Genomic DNA, 24278 nt, shown 5'->3' on the forward strand with positions numbered 1-24278 from the left:
TTGACCCTGGTTACTCACCCAAACTGCTTTTATATTTCTCTTTTCTTCTCCAGCAAACTTCCTGAATAAATATCTATCACATTAGCTTACCCTGCTTTCTTACCACTTATTCTCAGAGGCTTCCCAATCTAATTTCTGCCCTACATCCCATCGCAATTCTGCCACTGAAAAAGCTATCTTAAGATTGTTTATGAACAAGTTGCCAGGTCTAATGCCCTCTTCTTGGTTCTTATCTCTTTTGACAATCACTTCTTCCTTCTTAGAATTCCTTTGTTTTGACTTATATGACCCTGGACTCTCAAGTATGTATATAGTATATATTTGATTGAATGCTTTGCCTTTAGTCGAACCATACTTGTGTGCAAGACTCCCATCTTCCAACCCACAGCACTCCTTCTCTTTAGAGAACTTCTGAAACACTTTGCCTGTGATATTTTTAAAGTGCGCAGAATTTTTTTTTTTGCAGTACACGGGCCTCTCACTGTTGTGGCCTCTCCCGTTGTGGAGCACAGGCTCCGGACGCGCAGGCCCAGCGGCCATGGCTCACGGGCCCAGCCGCTCCGCAGAATGTGGGATCTTCCCGGACCGGGGCACGAACCCGCATCCCCTGCAACAGCAGGCGGACTCTCAACCACTGCGCCACCAGGGAAGCCCTCGCAGAATTTTTTTAAGTAATGAAGGAATAAAATGTACTCAGTCACCTGTAATCATACTTAATCCTCAACACTACTACTTCACTACTACCTCACTTAAGACTATTTTTATTGATTTTTTAAATTAATTTATTTTTTTAATTTATTATTTTTGGCTGTGTTGGGTCTTCGTTGCTGCACACAGACTTTCTGTAGTTTCAGCGAGCGGGGACTACTCTTCATTGCGGTGTGTGGGCTTCTCACTGCGGTGGCTTCTCTTGTTGCAGAGCACGGGCCCTAGAGCGCGCAGGCTCCAGTAAATGCGGTGTGTGGGCTCAGTAGTTGTGGTTCATGGGCTCTAGAGCACAGGCTCAGTAGTTGTGGCACACAGGCTTAGTTGCACCGCAGCATGTGGAATCTTCCCGGACCAGGGCTCAAACCCGTGTCCCCTGCATTGGCAGGCGGATTCTCAACCACTGCACCACCAGGGAAGTCCTATTGATTTTTACAAAGGAACTTTTTTAAAGCTTTAAGTTCCTTTCTTGGATATTCGTTTGATGTGTAACATAGTAAAGATTTGCACTCTTGGATTTGCAAATTCTACCACTTTTATATCCCAGACGCATCTCATAAGCAGTGTCCAGACTGAATTCTTCCGTGCCCACAAGGTATCTGTTCCTCTTTTTGCATTCCCTGTCTGGGTGAATAGCACCACGTACACTCAGTTACTCAAACCAGTGACCAAAGAGTTATCCTTGATTACTCCCCCTCCCTAATTCTCCACAATCAGTTGTTTACAAAGACGTCTTAATTTTGTTTCCAGGTTATTCCTTAACCCATCTCTGTGCACCACAGCCACCGCCACCCCTTCATTTCTACTGTTTAAATCGAAGTCCTCAACGTTTCTCATTCGGATTGTCACATTAACTTCTATCTTCTTCACCCCATTCTGTTCTCCAGATTACTACTGGAATTATCGTTATAAAAGTGAAATATGGTTGTGTCGCTCCCTTGCTTAAGGTTTCCTTCAATCTCGGCAAGATTCAAATTCTTTGGTCTGGCCCCAGCCTAACTGCTTGCTGCTGCTTTAGGGCTGTCATGTCTTTCTAATGCTATTCTGCCTGGAAGACATTCCTTCCCCACAATCTTGTCTACCTGCTTCATTGTTATTAATCCATTAAAACTCAATTTAGGTGTCATCTCCTCTGGAAAACTTTCCCTAATCTTCCCCATGATCCACACCTGCTAACACATGCAAACACACTTACTCTCTTCTTTCTCTCTCCAAGACTACGTTAGGTGTTTTAGCACTTATCATACTTTTATATTTATTTATCTCCCCACTAATCTATGAAATCCCTAAAAACTGAGACTTCACATTTTATCTCTTTATATCTATCTAACATGGCTGATCAATTAACTTCATTTGAACCAACCTAGATTTATACATTTTAGCTTTGTTTTTAAGATCTCAGGTGAAAAAAAATTTTGCACATCACTTTATAAATATCAGATTGTCCATACCGGAAAAACAAAAATAGAAAAAAAATAAACAAATGAACAAACAAAAAATCCTAACCCTTAATATTCTAGGTAGAGATTAACTAAATTGCTAGTGGAATAGTAGTTTCAAACTTGGCATGGTTCAAAATCAGGTTCTACCTCCTATTTCTATAGCCTTGGGAGTTTCTTAATTTCTCTGTACCTTACCTTCCTCATCATTAAATTGTTACAATAGAAATAGTCAGTTCTGCTATAATGCTTGTTTTGAAAACATGAATTTTTTCCAACACAGTTGATATACTAGGGAACAGTTTGAACATAATGTGACTTTTGCATTTGCTTACATGTGATTTTTGTTAGGGAAAAACTACATCTTGCTGAGTACATGCCCACACACTTGAGATGTATACCAGCTACCTCAATTCACTGTGTGTTATGTGCCATCCACATCCACATCTGCTGTTAAAACTTTTAATCTGTTTTCAAATAACCCTTCTTCAACCACTTCCCAATGACTCACAAATTGCAGTTATTTTGACACCTACTTACGTAAGCAACCTTTTAAGGTAAAGTATCATCTTTATTGTAACGCTTGTGAATTTCTTTATTATTTGAATGTATAAAAACTGTGCTATCATTTTTATTAGGTGTCTGTCTTACGTGTCACTGATGAAGTTTTTGAGTGTTGTGTCCCAAGCTCCTTTTCCCCATAAGCCCTGTGGTTTTTATTGTGCAGTTTTGCCTAGTACAGTGGCTTTTGAGAATGCATATGTCAGGTTATAACAGAACTGATTGTACTTACTTCACAGAGTAGTTATGAGAATTAAGTGATTTATTACATATGATGCACTGGCAATGATGCTTCACATAATAAACACCTAATAAATATTATCCACTGTCATCATTACTATTCTTATTAGAATAATTGTTATTTGACCAAAGCATTATGGTAATGAGAAATATTGGTGGAATTTAATCCCTATATATACCAGTTGTCTTGGATTATAAGAGACATTGTTTCAGATATTCAAACACTATCATTTATGAGTCTGTTAGATATGTATATAGTTGATGTGTATATTACTTGAGTGAGTGTTGTATCACACACTAAGTGTGATAAGTGTCCTATCCTCACGAACTTCAGTTTAACAGGGTGTTGATATATATCCTTTTCACTTATTGAATACTCAAAAATTCACCTAAGTAGATGATCTGATTCATATTTTGGGTTATTTTGTTGAAGGTTCAGAATGCTAAGCAAGTAAACAGTGCACTTAAACAGAAAATGGAAGGTGGAATTGAAGAATTCAAACCTCCTGAGGTATGTTATTGAGGAGTACATGTGCTAAGTACAGTGAAACCTTGTTCTTTGAGTTATCCAGTGTTCAACTACTATTTTGGTTACATGTTAATACTTTGAAGGTTTTATAATATGGATAATTTATTATGTCTCTATTTTGTCATTTAGATAGTTACTCTCTTGAGACTTGGCTAATGATTTACATTAAATCATTTCGTCCCTGTCCTTAGCACTTCTTATCAAGCAAAGTAATTAGGGAAAATAGCGATACTAGTAGGCCCAGTGCATGTGAAACTAGAAGGTCATTAATGAACAAGCCAGGGCATTTTTAGGTCTAGAGCAGTGTTTGTTCAAAGCCCTTTCCTACCTGTGTAAATGGGTAACAGGAAGAAAAGATCACAAGAAAAGGAGCTCATTTTAACAGTTTTAACAAAATTTTACTTTCATTTTGTGTATTTGGATTTTGGCTCAGGTTTCCAATTAGGATTTTAGTAGGTGGACTTACATTCTTGTACTCATATCCTGGAAAATATAGAATCCAAAAACAAGATATAGATTGGCCATTTTCTCAAGTCTTACTTGTACTTCAGCTAAAATTTAATATGTTTTTTATATTTGTGATGACTAAGGATGTACTTAAATGCTCATAAAATCCAATCAAATATTTTTACAGAAGCTTCTATTATAAAGTCTTTTCTCTTTTCTCTCTCTTTTTTAAGACTCCTGTGTTATGCTTCATATCCTGGACTTGCTTTTCTATGTATGTAATAATCAAATAATCCTACTTGGTCTTAATGGGATGTTTTTTTCCCCCAAATCACAGGTTGACTGAAATATCTACAAAGGAAATATGTATGAGGGGATGGGGGGAGGCAGAAGAGTAGTACTTCCTATGCCATCTTACTCATTAGAATCTTTCAGAAAGGAAGAATCATTATGAAGGAAGTTGTTTTTGTTTGTTTTGAATAGTCTCTTTCAAGAAGGTCAGGCAATGGAAAAGAATGAAATATATGTAGACTAATATCTCATTCCAAACCCCCAGGTAAACTGACAAATATTCTAGTGATATTTAAATAAAGATAATGTAATACAAAGAATACTGCTTTATTTTATGTTATATTATTGCGACAAAAATTAAATTTTGTATTGGAATTAATTTAATATTTAATTATGCATTATAAAATGCATAAAAGCAAAAAACTTTAAATGCCTATGAGTTTATAATTTAAAATTAAATAAAAAAATATAGCAGATGTTGAAATGTTGAAAACATTATGGGAATATCTTGAAGAACTTTATGCCAATAAGTTTGAAAATTTAAACAAAACTTAGAAATTCCTAGGAAAATATGGCTTACCAAAAGTGTCTTAAAAAGAAAGAAAACTGAATAATTTATAACCATTGAATAATTGAAGGAACAATTAACATTTTTTCTCATAAGAAAACAGCAGGCCAAGAGAACTTTACAGAAAAAGTCTACCAAATTTTCAAGGAAATAAAATTCATACTCAAATTTTCCAGAAAATTGCAGAATAGTCTCATTCACTAACATTATATAAAGTAAGATGTGAAAGTACAATAGCATTTATAACTTCCCTGTATGCTGCTTCTTTTGATAATGGCATAAGTCCAAAGAAGTAGATGAAGTAAATGCTGTTATTTTACATGAGGAAGTTGGGCCTCAGAGAGATTAACTGACTTGATCAAGATCACACATCTAGTAAATAGTGAAACTCTGACTGTATTTCAGATGCCTAGAGTCCAGTTTAATGCCATGCTGTCCTAGATTAATGCCATGCTGCCTCTTACTTTTGGAAGTTTTCATATAATAGTAAAAGTGTATATTAGATTCTCACATTTAAATGCAGTTATTGGGGGACTTCCCTGGCAGTCCAGTGGTTAAGACTTCACCTTCCAATGCAGGGGTGCAGGTTCGATCCCCGGTCGGGGCGCTAAAATCCCACATGCCTCGTGGCCAAAAAACGTAAAAGAGAAGCAATATTGTAACAAATTCAATAAAGAGTTTAAAAATGGTCCACATAAAAAAATATATTAAAAAAAATTAAAAAAAATAAATGCAGTTACTGGTTTAGAAGTTATCATTTATTATATCTCTTGGTTTATTGTAAAAATAATGATCAAAATGAAACAATCAAAATCTTAACACACTACAATCCATACACTGAAGTTTATATATTACTTTGAGGTTGATTTTGAGCTCACATGACTTGAAAAATGTATATATGTTTTATCATCTAGAAAATGCCCAGGATATATTTATATTTATCATATTGTTCCTATTCCTTTACAGGGGAGAGCAACCTGAATAGATATATTTCAAAACACTAGATTAACAGTCATATTAAAGACCTTGAAAAATCATGTAATCTATCCCCTTACCTTTAGGTTAGCTGGTACCTAACCTAAAAAATTTCTCCCTAATACCTAATAAAAGGATTTTATTAACCTTTTAAACAATAGGCTACTAAATTATGTAACTCAACTGGAAGTAAACAGTTACTAAGATGCTTACTTATTCATTTGGTTGTATTTGTTATTTTCACTGATTTAGGGAAAATATTGGTGAAGAAAGTCCATTCACTTCCCTAAGTATTTATGATCACCTGTTTCATGTAAGGCACTGCATTAAGCAGTGTGTGTGGGGGGAAGAGGCGACACCTAAAAAGGAGGAAGGATAGATTTTTTCCATCTACTTCTTAAAAGAAGAATTTATAGTCTAGATATTATAAGACAAACTGATTAAAGTTATAGATTTATAAGTAAAGATCTTAGGAAAACAAGTGGCTATTATTCATTCCAGCTAGGGTAATCAGGGAGGACTTCCTAGAGGGGGAAGTTTCAGCTGAAGTTTGAAGGATGAGTAGGAGTTTTGCACATACAAAAAGGGCAGGTGAAGGGAATAACGTGAACAATGGTTTGGTGTTGAGCAGTACATTCAAAATATAAATACAGTGGGGAAAAATAAAAGCACTGGATATTCCCTGAGCACTTCTTATGTGCTCATTATTGTGCTAATTACTATTGAGAATTCAGTGGAAGTATAAAACAATGTTTTCTCAAGAAGCATATTGTCTACTTGGGAAGGCAAACTTGGTTGCAGAGGATGAATGCACAGGGTGTATGAGAGATGTTAATGAGGTTGAGTTTAACAGGGACTTCTTTGTGATAGAGGTCAGTGGGCAAGAACACTGTGAAAACAAAGTCTTTGTGAAAGCTAGGAAGAGAAGTTTGCCTTTTAAATTAAGTCAAATGGAAAGGCCCTATAGCTTCTTCAATTTAGGAAGGATGTAATGCAAAATTTTTATTTTGGAAAAGGTATCCTGGCAGTGTTTTACAAGATACATTAGAAACTTTAGAGCTGCTAAAATACCAAGCATGTGAGTGATAAAGTAAATGGTAAACGGGTACTGGGTAGTGTCAGGTATTAGTTGTAGGAATGGACAGCAAGTGATAAATCTAGAGAACATTGCAAAGTAGAGGTTACTGTATCTCCTGGAAAGTATGTGAGAGTGTTGTGGGGAGCAGTGGTATGTTTGGTTATGCTTTGATTTGTTGTGGGAGGAGGTAAGTGGGGGGCAAGGAGATTAATGAATCTAGGAAGGAAGAAACTGAAAAAGGAGTGCTTTTTGAAGCTAAAAATTTCCCAGTCTGGGTATTTTCATGCATAGGTGTGTGACATCCTTTCATTATGGATGTTGGATGGAATTTTCAACACTGAGTAGCGGTGACCTTTTCTAACTCTTCCAAGTCAAAGGTAGTATGAATCCACTACTGACAAAAATGGGAAAGATGTGAAGACAGTTTAGCAGGGGAAGGATGTAGTAAAGATGCTGAATTCACTAAGGATGTCATAGATTGTTCTAGATGGCTCTTTGGGGCCTTCTACATTATCATCGTTACTATTATATACTGGATTGTTTTATATTAATATTTTATTATTTTTAAAACAACAGCATTTCAGACTGGGGTTTGCTGCAAAAGAATATTCTCAGTGGTACCTCATAGCTCACCATTACTACCACACAGTTTTAGATTCCTAGATATAGTCTAGTTGTCCTTTCCTTAAGTTAAACAAATCTCTACCAAAGTTTCTTGGGTCTAAAATATAAAAATCAGTAACGTAAAGGAATCCTTTGTATTTTTTAAATGTTGATTCTCTTTCTCCTATAATGTTCCCTTTCTTCCACTGTTTCCATTTTGTAACACATAGACTTTTAAATTCCATACAGTTTCAACTCCCCCTCTGCATTTTTCCACTGAAGCATCTTCTTAAAGATTAATATTGGTGCTAATGACCAAATTCCACAGCTCTAACTCATTTCCCTTGCCTTTTTCTGAGCCCTTCACATAGTGATGACCTCCTTCTTCCTCTAACTTTTGAGAAGTTATGTTCTCTTTTATAACTATTATTTTCCTTTCTCAGCCGTAATTTTTCTTTCTCTACATAAATAAAGACATTCTCCAAATTTTTATCCTCAGAATGCATTTCTCTTCTGTTTGGAAATATACAGTCTCATCACTTTGCTATATTAAAGTCATATCATATGTACATTTAAATGACATAAATTCAACCATAGCTATCAGCCAAATAAAAAAGAGTATGTGTAGTAATAGCGAATGCAGTAGTACTGGCAATTCTGCCTAAACTCCATTTATTGAGTGTATACCCCAGAGTGAGCAGTTATGAGCTGGAAACTGTAAATCCGCCATTCCGTTAGTCAGTTTTAGCTTCCATATGCCTCCTGAGCATTTCCTTGAACTGAGCGATATTCTAGTATTTAAATAAGTATTTATATTTTTCATTCAGTACTATCCTAAATTCGAGCCACAGGCTTCACCTGGGATTTAACTGAGAAACTAGTGGCCCATTCCAATGCTGGAGGAATAATTGGCTATGTGGACTTTTTGAGAGACTGTGCCTGTCTCCGTGGCTACCTTTGTAAGAACATTTCAAGAGTAATTTGGGGAGGGAAAAAAAAAAGCAAAAAAATTCACAGGCTGGTTTTAGTAAGATGACTCCATTGTTTTCCCTCATAAACATTTTCCAGACACTTAAAAAAAAAGTGTTTGAATAGATGAATCTGTTAGAGCCTCCTGCCTAATACCTTTTTTCAGTGTATCCCAAGTTAAATTCCTCATCTTAGCCTTGCCTTCCCACATCTCCCAAATCCTAAATCCTTAACAGCATCACCCTTCTCCCAGCTTTCTAGGCTTAAAGTCTTACTCTGCTCATAATCCTACCCTTCTCCCCTTGCTCCTTACTGCCCCACCCCCCGCCCAGCACAACTGCTTATTAAATCTAGTATGAACTCATCAACCTTGGTTTTTATGGCACTTCCAAAAGTGGTCCTTACCGTATTTTGGTTTAGTTAAGTATCACCAACCTTCCAGGCTTATTTATCACTTCTTCCTGGCAAAAATCCTCTTGTTCCCTGTCATGGTATGCCTTCTCCTCATTTTTGCCTTTCAGAAACTTCTCCTATTCTTAAACCCACCTCAGACTCCAGTCCCTTCAACTTCCCATTTTCCCTATTCTAATCATTTTGACTTTTCCCTCTCGTCTTTGAATCCCCAGTATACTCTGTACTTTTTAATTTTCATAATAGTTATTCGTCTTCATCCCATCTCCTGATATGCTTGTAAACTGATAAATAAGTCTTCATAGTGCTTGTTATTTCTCTTTCACCTTTTATTCTCTTTTCACTAACGACACCTTTTCCTCCAGTTTATGCCTTTCAGGTTTAACAAACGTCGATTGATCAATTTCTGCTGCTAAGACACTGTGCTAGATGTTCTACATGTATCCTAACTTTAATCCTAAGAACAACTTGCAATGTAGTATTACAAGAGATCCTTAGTATCCAAATGTTCATTAATCTAAGGGATACATGGAGAAGCAAAAGTTGCCAAATAAAATATTCACTAATGAATTGAGCACCTATAAAATTAGGCTCTATTCACCAATTCTCCCTAATTAACTCTAGCTGTTGTCCTTCCCGTCCTTCACAGCAACATCCTTCTCTGTTACTCTCTTGCTAATACAATGCAAATACAAAATGAAATTGTAAGCCTTGCAAAAGATGTGAAACTTCATGAAGTCTATGAAAGTACACGAGAATGACTTTAATCATTTGCAAAATTGTTGACAAATGGGTATCTAGCAGAATTAACAATGGAAAAAAAAGAGGATGGTGACTGAGACAAGCACTTTAAAAAAGAATAATTTGAGTAACAAAGAATTAAGAGGGGTTTCAAAGAATTAAGAGAAATTTGTTGAAGTCTTCAAAACAAAAATGGCCTATATGCTATGCTCATGTTGTAAATTGCAAAGCTAGAGAATGTTATACCATTGTATAGTCAGAAGAGGTATGCCAAAAAATAAAATTAAAGCATGTAAGTGGAATCGGTGACTATTTTTTAATGAGCTAATTTTCCTAAGTTTTAGTTTCATATTTCAGATCAAGTTACAATCAACCCTTTATTTTTTAACCATTTACTCTGAAATACTTGGACCTGTTTTAAATAGGTTCCAGTACCAATTATCCTTGGGTACCAAGGGCCTCTTCTGTCTACCTGTCACAGCCACGGTAGCATCAGATTGCCTGGGTATTAACTCAAATATTAGCTCCTACTTCATTCTTGTTACTCCTCTTGGGGGATTAATTGCTAGTTTTTCCTCTGTCATCTCCTTTTTCTTTTCACTTTTTTAGCCTTGGTTCACCCTTATTACTGCTTCTGTATGTCCTATTTCCCCTCTTTCTCTTTGCCTGTTTACTGTTATTCCTTTACCTTATCACCAGTATCCTAATCTGGAGGCTTATCCGGGCTTTGCCTGGCCTGCCTTGCTATCCCTTTATAATCTCATCATCTGGAATTCAGTGCTTTGTGTTTTAGGTTTTTTCCTCCTTTACTATAGGTGTTTTTTTTTACTTTTTTCTTTCTTCTCTCCTAATTTTTTTTTGAATTTTCGTTTCATTATTTCTTCCAAATGCTTGCTTATACCTCTTCACTCATGGTGAGAAAGTTGATGTTACCCAGAACTGCTGTTTATTGTGGAAACTCTTATTGCTAAGACTACAAGTGAGATAAGACCTAAACACCCTTCTCAGAGGAAGCCTTTGTTACTGTTTTGCCCAGCATGTGCGTGTATTACATTGGCCACTTTATCTGGGCAGTTTCTACTGCAAACCTCTGTAAGCCGGTATACTTATTTCTGTCCCTCCATCTACTGCCAAAGGTTCTTGATTACTCAGCAGCGGGTATACACTAGTGAAATTTGGTTAGCTGTTTAATTGATATTGTAATGCTGCCATAGTAAAAATCTTAAACTTAGAAATTTGTTAAACAAAAATACTGGAAAGAATGTAGGAGGTCTTGGGGGGAAAATATTCTTACAGTGGGTCACTCTGCTTTAGAAATGAAGTATTTTAGGGCATAGGCCTGATCTACAGTTTTATGGTAACTTATGCAACACTGTTTTTGATGGAGTGAGGATAGGTTTAATCTAAATATGAAGAGAAGAAATTTTAGAGAGAGTCACAGATCCTTCTCTGAAGAAAACAAAGTCTCTTAAATGTTTAAAACTAGGCTAAAATTAACATCTGCAACGTATGATAGGAACATTGTAGTTGGAAAATAGGCGATTAATAGATTTTCTCAGTTTTGATATCTCTGCCTAGAGTATAAGTGCGAATGTTGTTCATTCTCCCAAAATGGTACATTTCCCTTTCATTATCTTTTTGTGTTGGTAAAAGGTAATTCAGAATATATTTTTTAATTCTTATAAAAATGAAATCCTCAAATCAGAGTTTTAGTAGTCTCTTGTCTGTGATTTGGTGAAAAGTTTTAAAAAAATAAGCACTTTGGAAAAATGTCTGTCTTCATATCCTCATTAGGAAACTTCTCTTTAATTTTGTAGTCAAATCAGAAAATTAATGCCCGTTGGACCACAGAGGAGCAGCTTCTAGCAGTGCAAGGTATATTAAAGATAAGCAGTTACTGTTGTTAATAATTATTTAACTTGTCATGAAAGGTGACTACCATAGTTCTTCCCTTCCTTTAGAAATGGATCAAGAAAGGGGTCTTGTGTTCACCACAAAGTCCTGGTGACCATGAATTCTGTTTTGTACTTGTGGATGTGACATACTGAGCCTGTGTGCATTTTGGGTCCTGAACAGCATGTAATGCATTCTCAGCACTAAATAAATGATGGTGGTGACAAGCTTGAACAAGTCATGGTCTCTCCGTGCCTCTACTTCAGTATTCCTGCAGTTGGGTTCATTCTTACTGTATCAGTCAATAACTCATTACTTAAAGCATAAACTAATTTATGTTTCTGGTTTCCCTGATTACTCTGTATTTGATAAATGTCAGGTACTGAAAATATTAATGATATGCTTTACCTTCAGTGTACCATAACTTAAGAGATATGCCACTGAATGCTTCAAAACCTGACTTTAAATATGTCTATTTATACAAAAGAGAGACTTAAGATATATGTATATACACATACAATTTTAAATGCACTATTTATAAGACTGCTTTGTTGTATGAACTGTATGACAGAAAACTTTTTGTAATATGAATACCCATGGGCAAATTGGAAACACTATAATCTTAGATTTTCTTGTATTTGAATTACTTAAAGAAGGGCATATTGTATGTTTTAATTCAGTGTTGTAGGTTTTTTTCCCTTTCAAGATGAACTATCTGCAGGACTGATTGTGTGATTTAAGTTTGGTTTACAATTTGTTTCTTCCTGGCTGAGCCCTCTGTATTGAGTACTAATAGCTTTTTTGTCTAGGTTAACTACTATAAGAGGGTTGGGCCCCAGTGAAACATATACCTTTAAAAATAGTTCCAAGTATTCAAACATAGAGAAAATATTTAACTCAAAAATGTTGTGCAAGTATCATTCGGATATGAGAATAATGTAGTTAAAGATTGATTAATAGATGACTCTGCAGTTTGAATTAGAGTAAGAATTACTCACCCAGTGTGACTTGAAACTGTCACAGGAGGGTGCCAACAGGATAATGTCAGCCTTCCCTTTGGTATACAGTCATTTCATAAATAGAAATACTTGATTTGATGGAGGCAGGGTGCTGGATGTGCATTGAGCACATCTGTAATTGTAGAATTAAGTTTCTGAATGAGTCAGAACAAAGTTTAATTAGTTTATAATGTTCAATAATAGCTGTTTTAAAACTAAAAACTGACAATTTAAATTTTTGATTAAAAAATTAGTATTTTCAATGGCTGTCTCATATTTATTTAGAATTATGTCTTATGGCTCTAACATAGTTATTTGAGTAGGCATTGGTTTGACTGATGGTTTGACTGCTTCCCTTCATCAGAGTAGCCTATAGAATTTAACCCCATCTTCCAGTATTTCGTTGCTTAAAGGTTAGTATACTAATCCTGTACTCTTCATATAAGAAATTATCCCAGTGAAATGGTTTTCTTAAGAGAATCGGCTAGGAAGTCTGGGTTAATCTTTCTCTATATGTACAGAATCAGGATTTGATATTGTTCTACAGTACTCCTTTAAGTGGTAGGATCCATTGAATCTTATGGCTGGGTTGGATATTATGAAAAGCTGCATTCAAGAGAAGGACAATGGAAAGATTTACATATGGAGTTGAGCTATATATGTGGACATTATTTCAGCTTGTAAATATTACAAGAATGGAGTATTTATAGAAATAATCAAACATTTCCTCTCTCCTGAGGGATATTCAGTGTCATATTTTTATGCTCGTTTAAAAAGTAGTCCTTAAATAAATTACACTAATGGAGCAATTTGTATGGAAAGATTCATGTTCTTAGGATTTTGAAAGCACTCTCTTAGTATGTTAATGTCTTCGTTTTTATTTAAATATTTATTTTGACTCTGTGTGGGAAATTTTTATTTTCACTTTGAGTTTTTAGGGTTTTTTGGGTTTTGTTTTGGGTTTTGTTTTTGTTATATAAAATGAAACAAAGCTAAGCTATTTGTGTCCAACATAGTTATTTTAGGGAGAATTAAAAAGTACCATCTTTGCTTCATGTGCCCATGTATTTATATAATACTCAAAAGTGTGTCTTATAAACAGTATAATCGTATAGTAATGTCACCTGTACCTGAGTCTCAGTGTGGTTAAGGTACATAATTGCACTTTTTATTTTAACATGTGTAATCCAGAAGTACTTATCTTAGCAGGTAATTGTTTTTGGTTTTTTCTTCTTCTTTTTAATCTTTATTTATGATAAGCCTTTATATGATATTATTCTTCTGGCCACTTCAGTTTCAAATCATTTATGTTTTGATACTAACATGTTTTAATTTATATAGAACTGTCTATTCAAGACATTTTACATATAGATTCTGATTTGACATTCATTTGTTAAATGCTTTATTTTATCTTGCTCATAGTTGACCATTACAGTGACCTAGAGAGAGAAATGTTGACTCTAGTGTCACGAGTGAGATTTATAACTCTACTATTAAATAAACTTTTTGTTGTAATTCTGAAAACCAATTAAGTATATTAAGATCATTTCCTAGGGCTTAAATATATATTTCCCACTTCCATCTGCTCATATTGTTGTTAACTAAGTACTAGCCATTTAAATTGTAAATAAATATTATTTTAACAACAAATATTTAAATAAATAAATAAGCCATTTCCCCTTCTTTCTCCCTTATTTGGAAGGGGGGAAAATCATGCTCAGACCAGATAGGAATGTCTGCTTTTACTTGTGTAATCTATCACTTTATTATGTTGATTTTAGTTCTAACTATGTTACAACTTCAGTAGCATTCTTCGAGAGTCCCCAAGTGGGATATTATAAATGCTGCTTTAATTTAATTTAATCCTCTTAAAATACTTACCAAGAATGGTATTTCTACAATTTCTGTAATCTGTTTCAGCTTTGAGTATCTAAATTTTCTATTATAACAAATTAGTTAACAGTAAGACCAGTTATAGTCTTCACATATTTGTGTTAATGGTGAAATACCCCTGTTTGTAGCTTATGTCATATATATAAATATTTTTTTCTAATCTATGGTGCTTTTAGAAATTATCCTAAAATCAGTCTTGATATTCATATGATAAACATTCCTTATTAAGCAAGAATTAAGAAAAGAATTAGATTCTAGGTGTATTTTTTTTCATGTAAAATGGAACAATTATTATCTGTTTTCAAAAAGTAACAACACATTTAAATGATAGTGCAAAACATCTGCTTTTTAAAGTGTATAGGGGCAGAAGCATGGTATACAATGTTTGACATTTTTATTTTATGTCTCCTCTTAAATGTATTCATTTCTTAGTCATTAGTGGTAAAAAACTAAAAAACAAACAAAAAAATATGCTTCCCAACTACAATATTTGTGCTATATTAGGATAAACAACAAAAAATTTTTCTAATTTTATCAAGGCATCAACTTTAATTTTTAGTTTTTTTTTTTATATATTACTTGCCTTCTCATATAAAATAGGAAATGACAGAACTGTGTTCAAGTGAGTTATGCTTACAGTTAAATTTTACCTTCTCAAAAAAAAAAAAAATTTTTACCTTCTCTCCCTATAGTTTATACATTCATTCCTTTTTAGGAGCAATGAAGTTGCAAGTCTAGAAATTGTCTTCTTCCTAATTTTGTCTCCTACTTTAAAAAAAGCTAGAATGGTCCCTAAAGTAGGGGGGGAAAGAGATTTGGCTGTTGATTAAGGCATAAGGATTGTAACGACCCTTACATGATCCTCAGTACATGAATGATCAAAAGGAGGTGGAGATAGATTCATACTTTTCCATCTAAAAGTTATCTGTTTGCATTAGAGAGTTTCTTCTGTTATAACTGATATCACAAGAATGGAGGCCCAAAAGTATAACTGTCAACCCTCTGATGCACTTGCTTCAGATAATTAATGATTCAAAATTCCCAGCATTTTGGGGATGGAATTTAACTTGTAGCAAGAAGATGGGAAGCTTCAGAAGAGAAAGGCTAGACATTGGAAAGAGAATATATGATTTTGACTTTTAGCCATTGCCCAGATGCACCAATCACTGTCCCACTGCTGTTGATATCTTTTTTACCTTCTTTACTAGGAATTCTTGACAAGATTTACAGGAGGTGAAAAGAAATGCATGTTCCTGAATGGTTTGAGTTAAAAATTAACCTCTTATTGATAGGAAAGAACCATATCCTTGGAGTTTCTAGATGTCACTGTATTCTTACTTCAAAAATAGATGTTTGAAAAATTAATATTTCCCAATTATACTAAGTACATGCTCACTTTAAGACATTTGTGCAAGAAGCAGGAAAAAATCTCCCCCAAATTTTCATTACCTATATCTAGAAGTAGCTTGTCACTGTAATATTGGCTTTGGGTTTTTTTTGGAGTCCAAAATAAGATTTTAAAAATAACTTTTTAAACGTACTGAAAGCAGATTTATGATATCCTTTCTGTCAAAGTAAAAAAACGTCTAAATACCATGTCCAGAATTGGGAAACACCATATTACAAATGCTCCTGAACTTACTATTTTACTATTTTACTACCCAAAGCTCTAAAAATACAAATTGTTTTTTGGTTGGGTAATATAGAACACTGGTTGGAAAATAAAATAATGATAACACAATATCCTAATGAGTTATATTTTTATATTAATTCCCAAACAAAACTTTAAAAGTATATATTATAAAGATTATACGGTTTCATCTGCCAGTGTAGAAGCCATGTTGTTTCACTGTAACTTTGAAATGAAATTTAGAAATGTTACTGAAAACAATTTTTTCCTCTCCCTGGGAAATATTTAATTTCCCTCTTCTGGGGTTCTCTTAAGTTTTTTCCCACTCACCTTTGAAAACTGACCTCTTGCCCTAAAGGTCACAAATTTAATTTAAAACCGTGGTTCAGATGGACCTAAGCCTTTTATATCTTCAGGAGGAGTGAGAGAGATTTAATCTTTGTTTTGTTTTGTTTTAGAGAGATTTAAAAAGTATTCTACATTTATTTGTTATTTCATGATGAGATAATGAGTGATTAGATGATTTAACTTGTTTACTTTTTGATACCTTTAGTGAATTGTCAATCAAAAGTGATAGAGATAGTATATCACATAAGGAAATAGAGTTACTAATTAGGAATAGTTGTGCTATCTTATTGTCTCACAGTATTACTTTATTGATTCAGCCTGTGATATGGGATATAATTCAGACCATAAAAATCTGTTTATTGGGCTTCCCTGGTGGCGCAGTGGTTGAGAGTCCGCCTGCCGATGCGGGGGACACGGGTTCGTGCCCCGGTCCGGGAAGATCCCACATGCTGCGGAGCGGCTAGGCCCGTGAGCCATGGCCGCTGAGCCTGCGCATCCGGAGCCTGTGCTCCGCAAGGGGGGAGGCCACAACAGTGAGAGGCCCGCGTACCAGAAAAAAAAAAAAAAAAATCTGTTTATTGAAGAAATCCATGAGAAGTTGATCCTTCACTAGAATACAAATTTGGATTTTCAAGGTCATTAATATTAGCATTCCCATTTTATGTGTTTTTTGTGCCTAGAATTTTTATCAAGGTGAACATTCTTTAAAGGATAGCAAAATTCTCATACCTGCAGTATTTAATGATGAAAATGAAGGAGAAATTTCAAGTTTTGTAGTAAGAACTTCCTAAGTCATTCTAGCACCAATTCTTATGAGGGATATAATATGAGATATGATGGACCTCATTTTTTATAAACTGTGGAAAAAGAATGGACCACCCTTTCCTCAGGTACGAGTTGTAACAAAGTAGCTCTGATATCATAGGTTGTTAAAGATGGTTGCTCAGCACCACTACCTTGCGAGGCTGACCTCCAGAAGCCTACCTGGGGATTCATCGGAAGGAGTCAGTCCCATTAAGTCTTCATTTGGTGTTTCACTAGAGTTTGACTAGTTATCAGCCATAGTACAGAGCTTAAGAATTCCACCTTCTAGCCAAAATGTGCAAGGTCACTGGGAATGTGAAAGTGATAAAGAAGTCAGCCATATGTGACTCTTGTAGCTTGGGAAGAATAATAGAATGAAGCCCTATGGAGGAGAAAAATCAGTCGTATTTCCTGAGCACTTCCTCTGTACTCTGCGTTGTAGTAATGCTGTTGGTACTTTGTATTCCATAGGACAGTACTTTCCAACTTTTTTCACATCACGGAACACAGAGAAAATTATGAAAAATTTCATAACACACTGAGGCAGACAGATGAGGCTGTTGTTTGTCCAGAGGAGACTGCCAAGGAGCTCTAGCTCTTCCAGACCCGGCCCAGCCATCCTGCAGGTTAAAGACATTAATATCTGGACCCACTTATTCTCAGGACATGATTGAGATCCTTAGCCAGACTACAGAAGTCTACAGTGTGGTCTGAGCCTTAAGACTTTGCAAAGTAGTTGATATGAGACTAGCATACACAAGTTAATGATAAACTTACCTAGGTGACTCAGAACCTAGGTGAACTGAAGAAAATCCAAAGTGTCTGGGTAAACTAAAGTTCTTATAGGAAGTAGTTTTGGTTTGGGGGCATGCAATTCTGGAAATGCAACAATATTAGTGACAAGGTCTATGGAGCAAGAGAAAATAAAGTGGAAGACCAAAAAAAAAAAAAATAGAGTCAGAAGAAGAGGGGACAGTTATATAGTGGACTTAGACTTGGGGACAGCTTAGTGGTAGGTTTTAGAGTATATTTTGCTAAACAAATGGGTGTTCGGAGGGTTGTAATATTGTCAGACTTGGAGTCAAGAGTTACTCTTAATGTGACTTCTTGCTATGAATATAGCAGATCTAATCCTAGATTTATTTAAGGTTTTCATTTCTAAGCTCACGTATTCAGTAGCATTGGACATTTCTAGAATGTAAATTAAATATCCATCATGAAAATTAGTACACTGGTAGAGCACTGTGTGTGATTTCCAATTAGTATCTGTTTTTCAGTGCAGTCATCTCAAGTTGAGTTGCTGTTTTCCAAAGTACAAGTAGTAGAGAAGTACTTGAGTATGCAGCAGTAATTCTTCATACGAAATGACCTTGGGTTCTTATTGCCAGATAAACCCTTGGTGGAACCTAGTCACCATTAGAATTTATACTCAGTTATGAAGTTCAAACTGGAAATCAGCTCATGGATTTAAGAGAATATAAATTCATTTATATTGTAAAAGAATATAAAATAAAATATTATCAGTAGTGTTTAAGTATCATTATTACTTTGTTGTCATGCATATATGTCTTTCCCTTTGAGAACAGAGCAAATGAGCATAGTTTATAAACCCAAAACTCTGTATTAACAATGGGATATGGTTATAGCTTAATAATGTCAGGCCTCCTACCCAAAATGCTCTAAGAGAAAGGAACTCCCCATAGAGTCAAGCCTAGCAAGTTGAATGTAGCAAGAGATACTTACTCCCAAGTTTTCAATAAAAAATAAGCACAGAATTTAAGAACAGGAGTTATATCATGCTGGTGCTTTAGGTAATAGGTGTATCACCCAAATAGCTATCAGTAAGAATATGTCTAGCATTTCTGCTGGGGTATTAATATGTCCTTATATTATTCTCTTATGTGTGATTGTATACATGTTAAGTTTATCTAAATTCCTGTACTTCTGGCTGCTTAGGTTAAACTACAGACTTTAATATCATAGACATCAATATTTTTTTTCTCCTTTCTCATCTCTAATTAATGAGTTACTGTTTTCTGGTATTTTAAAAAGCAGTTATCAAATTGTAAAATAAAAATTTTGACAGCTTTTATATTTTGAGCTAAGTGCATCTCTTTCTAGAATGAGTCAGTGAATTTCTTTTAGAATTCCCTTAAGAGCAAATTATTGTCCATCTGAGTATATAAACTCACTTTAAACTCTGTAGCGTAATTGACTATCTCAAGTTCATAAATCAAATATTATCCCTCATTTAATAAAATTTCCATAATTTTATGGAAGTTAGGTTTTTTAATAACTGAATGTACAATCCTTCTTAAATTTAAGGTAGTGATGATAAGCACAAGTATCTACAAGTAGTCACTATTATACCCTAATTCTTTAGGCTACAGAGCATATCTAGGAATCCTTCATATATACAGTCCTTAGAACTGTTAGGTGAGTTAAAATCCAACAAACTCTGAAAAATAGTTTCCCCTTTTTTTGTCCATCAGATTGTGATGATTCTCCTGCTTTTTATGTTTAAATTCTTATCTCATTTCTCTTCATTGGTACCTGGTAAGATAGGCAAGTAATTATGTTGAAGTTGGTGTTAAGACCAAAATTACAATGCTTTTCTTAATGGGGGAACCCTAAGACTACTCACTCAGTCCATTGAGGGGATAAAAGAGATGGTTCGTTCCCATCCAGTTTTGTTTACAAACGGTGTTGCTCAAATTTAGGTGACTGGCTACTAGGGAAATAAATGAATGTGGAATTGAGGATGGAACAAAGAATTCAATGCTTTACAATAAATGGACTGTATTTGAGAGTTCAAGAGAGGATTGGAGAAAATAACTGAGTATGTAAAAAATGGTAAGTTTCTGATTGTTCAGTTGAAGGCAAGTGGCTGGCTCGATGAAATGACATAATTGATAGTTTTCATCTGTGACCCTGATATCTTAGCCTCTATCTCAGAATTGAGAAATGAGCAGAGTTTATCAGAAAGGATTTTCATTGCTGGTATCTTGTGTGTGTGCATGATGTATAGTACACACAGCTCTCCTTATTGATCCTTCACAGGTGTATTATTTACTTTGCCTTCCAGGTGTCCGCAAATATGGTAAAGATTTTCAAGCTATTGCAGATGTAATTGGCAACAAGACTGTTGGCCAAGTGAAGAACTTCTTTGTAAACTACAGGCGTCGGTTTAACTTAGAGGAGGTATTGCAGGAGTGGGAAGCAGAACAAGGAACCCAGGCTTCTAATGGTGATGCTTCTACTTTAGGGGAGGAGACAAAAAGTGCTTCTAATGTGCCATCAGGGAAGAGCACTGATGAAGAAGAGGAGGTGTGTTTGTGTATGGAATTTGAGCTAATATGAGTTGAGGAATCACCATTTTGTGTGGTGTTCTGTAAGGTTAATTTGTCAGAGGACTAGCAAAATGAGCATGAAAGGTTGACAATACACTTACTCAGTGGTGCATCTCTCGTGACTCTTAAGTCATAATGACATGCTAAGTTCTGATCCTTGAAGAATGGAGAGTGTATTGTTCTTTCATAGTCTTATTTTTATTTCCAGTGTTAAGCTGTTTACTAATAAAGATGCCTGTTTGGTAGCTTCGTTGCTTTTTCGGTTTTTGGTTTTTTGTTTTGTTTTGTTTAAAATAAAAGAAGCTTGTGCTTCCAAAAAACACTGGTGTTATGTTTTTGTTTTGTTTTGTTTTTCCTGTGACAGCCCAAACTATATTGTGTTAAGTTCATTAGGAACTGTCATCTCATACGTGTATTTTTGTTTCTTCACCTCTAGGCACAGACCCCACAGGCTCCTCGGACTCTGGGTCCATCACCTCCTGCCCCATCATCCACTCCAACACCAACAGCCCCCATTGCCACTCTGAACCAGCCTCCACCACTTCTTCGTCCAACACTGCCTGCTGCCCCTGCTCTTCACCGGCAGCCTCCTCCACTCCAGCAGCAGGCTCGGTTCATCCAGCCCCGGCCAACTTTAAATCAGCCTCCACCACCTCTCATTCGCCCTGCTAATTCTATGCCACCCCGTCTAAACCCAAGACCAGTGTTGTCCACAGTTGGTGGTCAACAGCCACCATCACTTATCGGAATTCAGACAGATTCACAGTCCTCACTGCACTAAGATTAAATTGGACAGAGCTGCAGTAACTTTTCACCCCATCATTATACCAGTGCTCACCTGACTGATGCAAAAGAAGAAAGAATAATCCTTCCTAGATACTGAGGCTGCAAACTAGTTCTGTGGCAGTGGGCTAGCATAAGTAGATGCCTAAGAAATTTTTTAGTTCACGCAACTGAAATGTTATACAACAGAAAGCCTACAGTTAGCCTCCTTTCTAGAGTATACATTCAGCGACATGATCTCATTAAAGGAAAAGAGATTAAGTATTCTATATACCGAGGGTTTTTGTTTTGTTTTTACTGTATTTATTTTATTGAGAATCTTTATATTCCTGCCTCTTCATAGTCAAGGCTCTTAGTACAGGAATATTGACTTAGGAATTGTGAAAACTCCTTAAGTTTCATAAGTTAAGGATGTTCGACTTTTTCTCTTTTTTCTTTAATTTAATTTTTAACATTTTCCTATGTTAGGAGTGCAAGAATAGATAGCCTGCATTTCAGATTTTGACATATGTTCATTTAATGCATATTTAAGAAATTATAGCTGCATATCCCTTTTTTCAAAAACTCTTGCTTTTTTTTCTAAAGGAATTTAAATATATTCCTTTAAAAGAAAGCAATTTAATCAATTGCAAAGCAATTATATGAACCCACAAAGAATGTACTGAACCTGCTAACTCTTTAACACACAGTTTAGGGGTCCTAGTGCAAAGTCCTTGCTTAAAGGTCATTGACTTGCCGTCTTGCCGTAGTAAGAGGATCGGAATAATAATTTTACATATAAATGAGGATTTAATCTGTTAAAGTACAGTGTCTTTAAGTTCCTTGAAAATGGAGTTAATTTTGATTTTTTTTTTTTAATCTTTCTAAATGCTATCTGCTTTTAAGTAGTAGTTGCCTACATTGGGGACTTTAGAAGAGAATTATATTTTGTCAGTTATGTGGAGATAGTGATTATGGAAGCATTTATTTACAGTACCCTTTTTGTGTTTAGGTTCTGAACTTTAAATTGCCGTCAGACTTATTAATATGGTCTGTATTTAATATAAAGGATGTTTTCTTGATAAATCTCTATTGTACTATTTGGATGCATTTGTGTATTCCTTGCAGCTGACCTGTACTTCTGGGTTTGGTTTAGGGTTAAATCATCAACATTATTTCATAAAATAAATTTAAGAATTTGTTCTGTGTTATCCAAAGATGTATCAGTATATTGTCACAATTGTGCTGTTAACTTAAAATGCTGAGACCCCTTTTATAAAGAAACAAATAATTTCAAGTCTTCTTAATTCAACACATAATCATTAAGCACCTACAAAGAATATTTTACAAGTGATAGTATTTCAACAATGTATTACTAATATTTTTGATACAGTGATTTCATATTGGAATCATGACCTGTGCAAAGGGACAGATCTCTTAGATTGCTATACTAGTGGAACTTAAGCTAAATGTTTGCACATTCACATTCTCACATTTAGAACTATTTCACGAAATGGTCAACATCAAAGGCCCTAGTTTATATTTTGAGATGTCATATATTCCCCAAATATTGGGTAGTCCCTACCTTTGGCTCTAAAGTGTTAACGAGCTATTGACTTAAATCCATTGATTAGTTTTAATTTTGAAGTTTAGACCACTTCTTTCCATAAGGACCTTAAGTTCTGGCGTAATCTAAAACTTTTTCCAGGATGTGTTCTTTCTCTCTCATTGGATCACCTTATGATTTAAAATTCCTAATATTCAAGAATTTATACTTATTTTTACTTTAATAGCCATGGGGACACATATATCTTAAAGGAAAATATCTAAAGCATTTTTTAAAGTATTTAGATTGTCTTGCATATGTGCATACTATACAGCTTCTATTGTCTTGTCTCTTGTCAGTAGACCTTCAGTATACAGTGTGTGGGATATGTGAGTCAAGTTGGTCAGCACCAGCGTCTGTCCAGCTGTTAAGTATATTGTGATTCATTTAAAATCCATTCTATCCCAACCATGGGCAAAGGTGCTGTATCTGAGGGATGTGCTGTAATTTGATTTACGTACACTAGAGCACACAGTAGAAAAATCTTAGCTTCATTAGTAATATGACACATGTATATAGTGAGATGTCTTTATTGTGTGCTTTGCATATTTTGTAAATATTTTGCACGTCATTATTTTTCTTTTTTGTTTAAGCAGTGTTTGGCCTGGAAGAGTGATATGCTTGCTGCTTAATCAAAGGATTAAAGAGTTAAAGATGTGTATGTCTTCTATTTTTATATAATTTCATGTTGTATGAGAAATTTAGGACCTCTTCACTGTGAAATTCTAAATACTGATTTTTATAAAAAGGAAAAAAAAAAGCAAAACCTGAAAATCTTTTAATGACCATTTCATTAATTTCAAGTTTATCAGTTTAAAAAAAAAAATCTACACCCAAGTATTTTTTTCATTACGTAACTAAAAATAAATCACGCTGTTGATACATCTGGTGATATTAATAAAAATTATTTTTCTATATGATTTAATTCCAGTGTAATACGATGGAGGTAAAAGTAGGTTATGATCAAAACTTTTTCTTAATAGTCTTATAATAAAGTGAGTAAAATATAATGTAAAATAAAGGTGAAAGAACGTCAAATTCTGTCTTAATATAGGCCTACATTCTTTTTAGGAATAGATGTAGAGAACAAGCCAAAAAAACCTGGCAGTCATGATTTTCAACTATACTAAGAATGTTGCAAATACTTTGGTTAAAGTACCAAGTTTAGTTATTAAATATGTTGTATTCTTTTAATGTTTCTTCCTGCTATCAAAAGAATATTATCCATGGATATTAATAACTGCTGATCACTTAACACTGGGGTGTCAGTGTCTCCTCAAAAATAATAATCTGACTTAGAATTCAAAGGAGGATCTCTGTGCTTTCCTGAAATAAATGATGAATACATTCTGATAATAGGAAACAAGAAAGTGTGTATTAGTTTTTTAATTTGGACATTCATTATAGATATATCATTCATAAGATTACAGAGTAAGT

The 24278-nt window shown here is 34.7% G+C and overlaps 1 protein-coding gene across 9 annotated transcripts in view; it reads left to right on the forward strand.

The window, feature by feature from the left end:
• Window positions 1-24065, forward strand: part of RCOR3 (REST corepressor 3) — a 51024-nt gene extending 26959 nt beyond the window's left edge. For 5 of the 9 annotated variants that reach the window (XM_079939056.1, XM_079939057.1, XM_079939058.1 and 2 more), the window contains 4 exons: window positions 3379-3456; window positions 11375-11432; window positions 20209-20450; window positions 20910-24065. In XM_079939056.1, coding sequence (XP_079795182.1) covers window positions 3379-3456; window positions 11375-11432; window positions 20209-20450; window positions 20910-21254 — 723 coding nt within the window. In that variant the 3' untranslated portion in view covers window positions 21255-24065. Of the gene's footprint in view, window positions 1-3378; window positions 3457-11374; window positions 11433-19843; window positions 20181-20208; window positions 20451-20909 lie in introns of those variants that run through there. The other 4 variants (XM_079939059.1, XM_079939060.1, XR_013830733.1 and 1 more) reach the window with 3 other exon arrangements.
• Window positions 24066-24278: the final 213 nt, after the last annotated feature.

This window comes from Stenella coeruleoalba (assembly GCF_951394435.1).
Source record: "Stenella coeruleoalba genome assembly, chromosome: 1".
Lineage (NCBI taxonomy): Eukaryota > Metazoa > Chordata > Mammalia > Artiodactyla > Delphinidae > Stenella > Stenella coeruleoalba.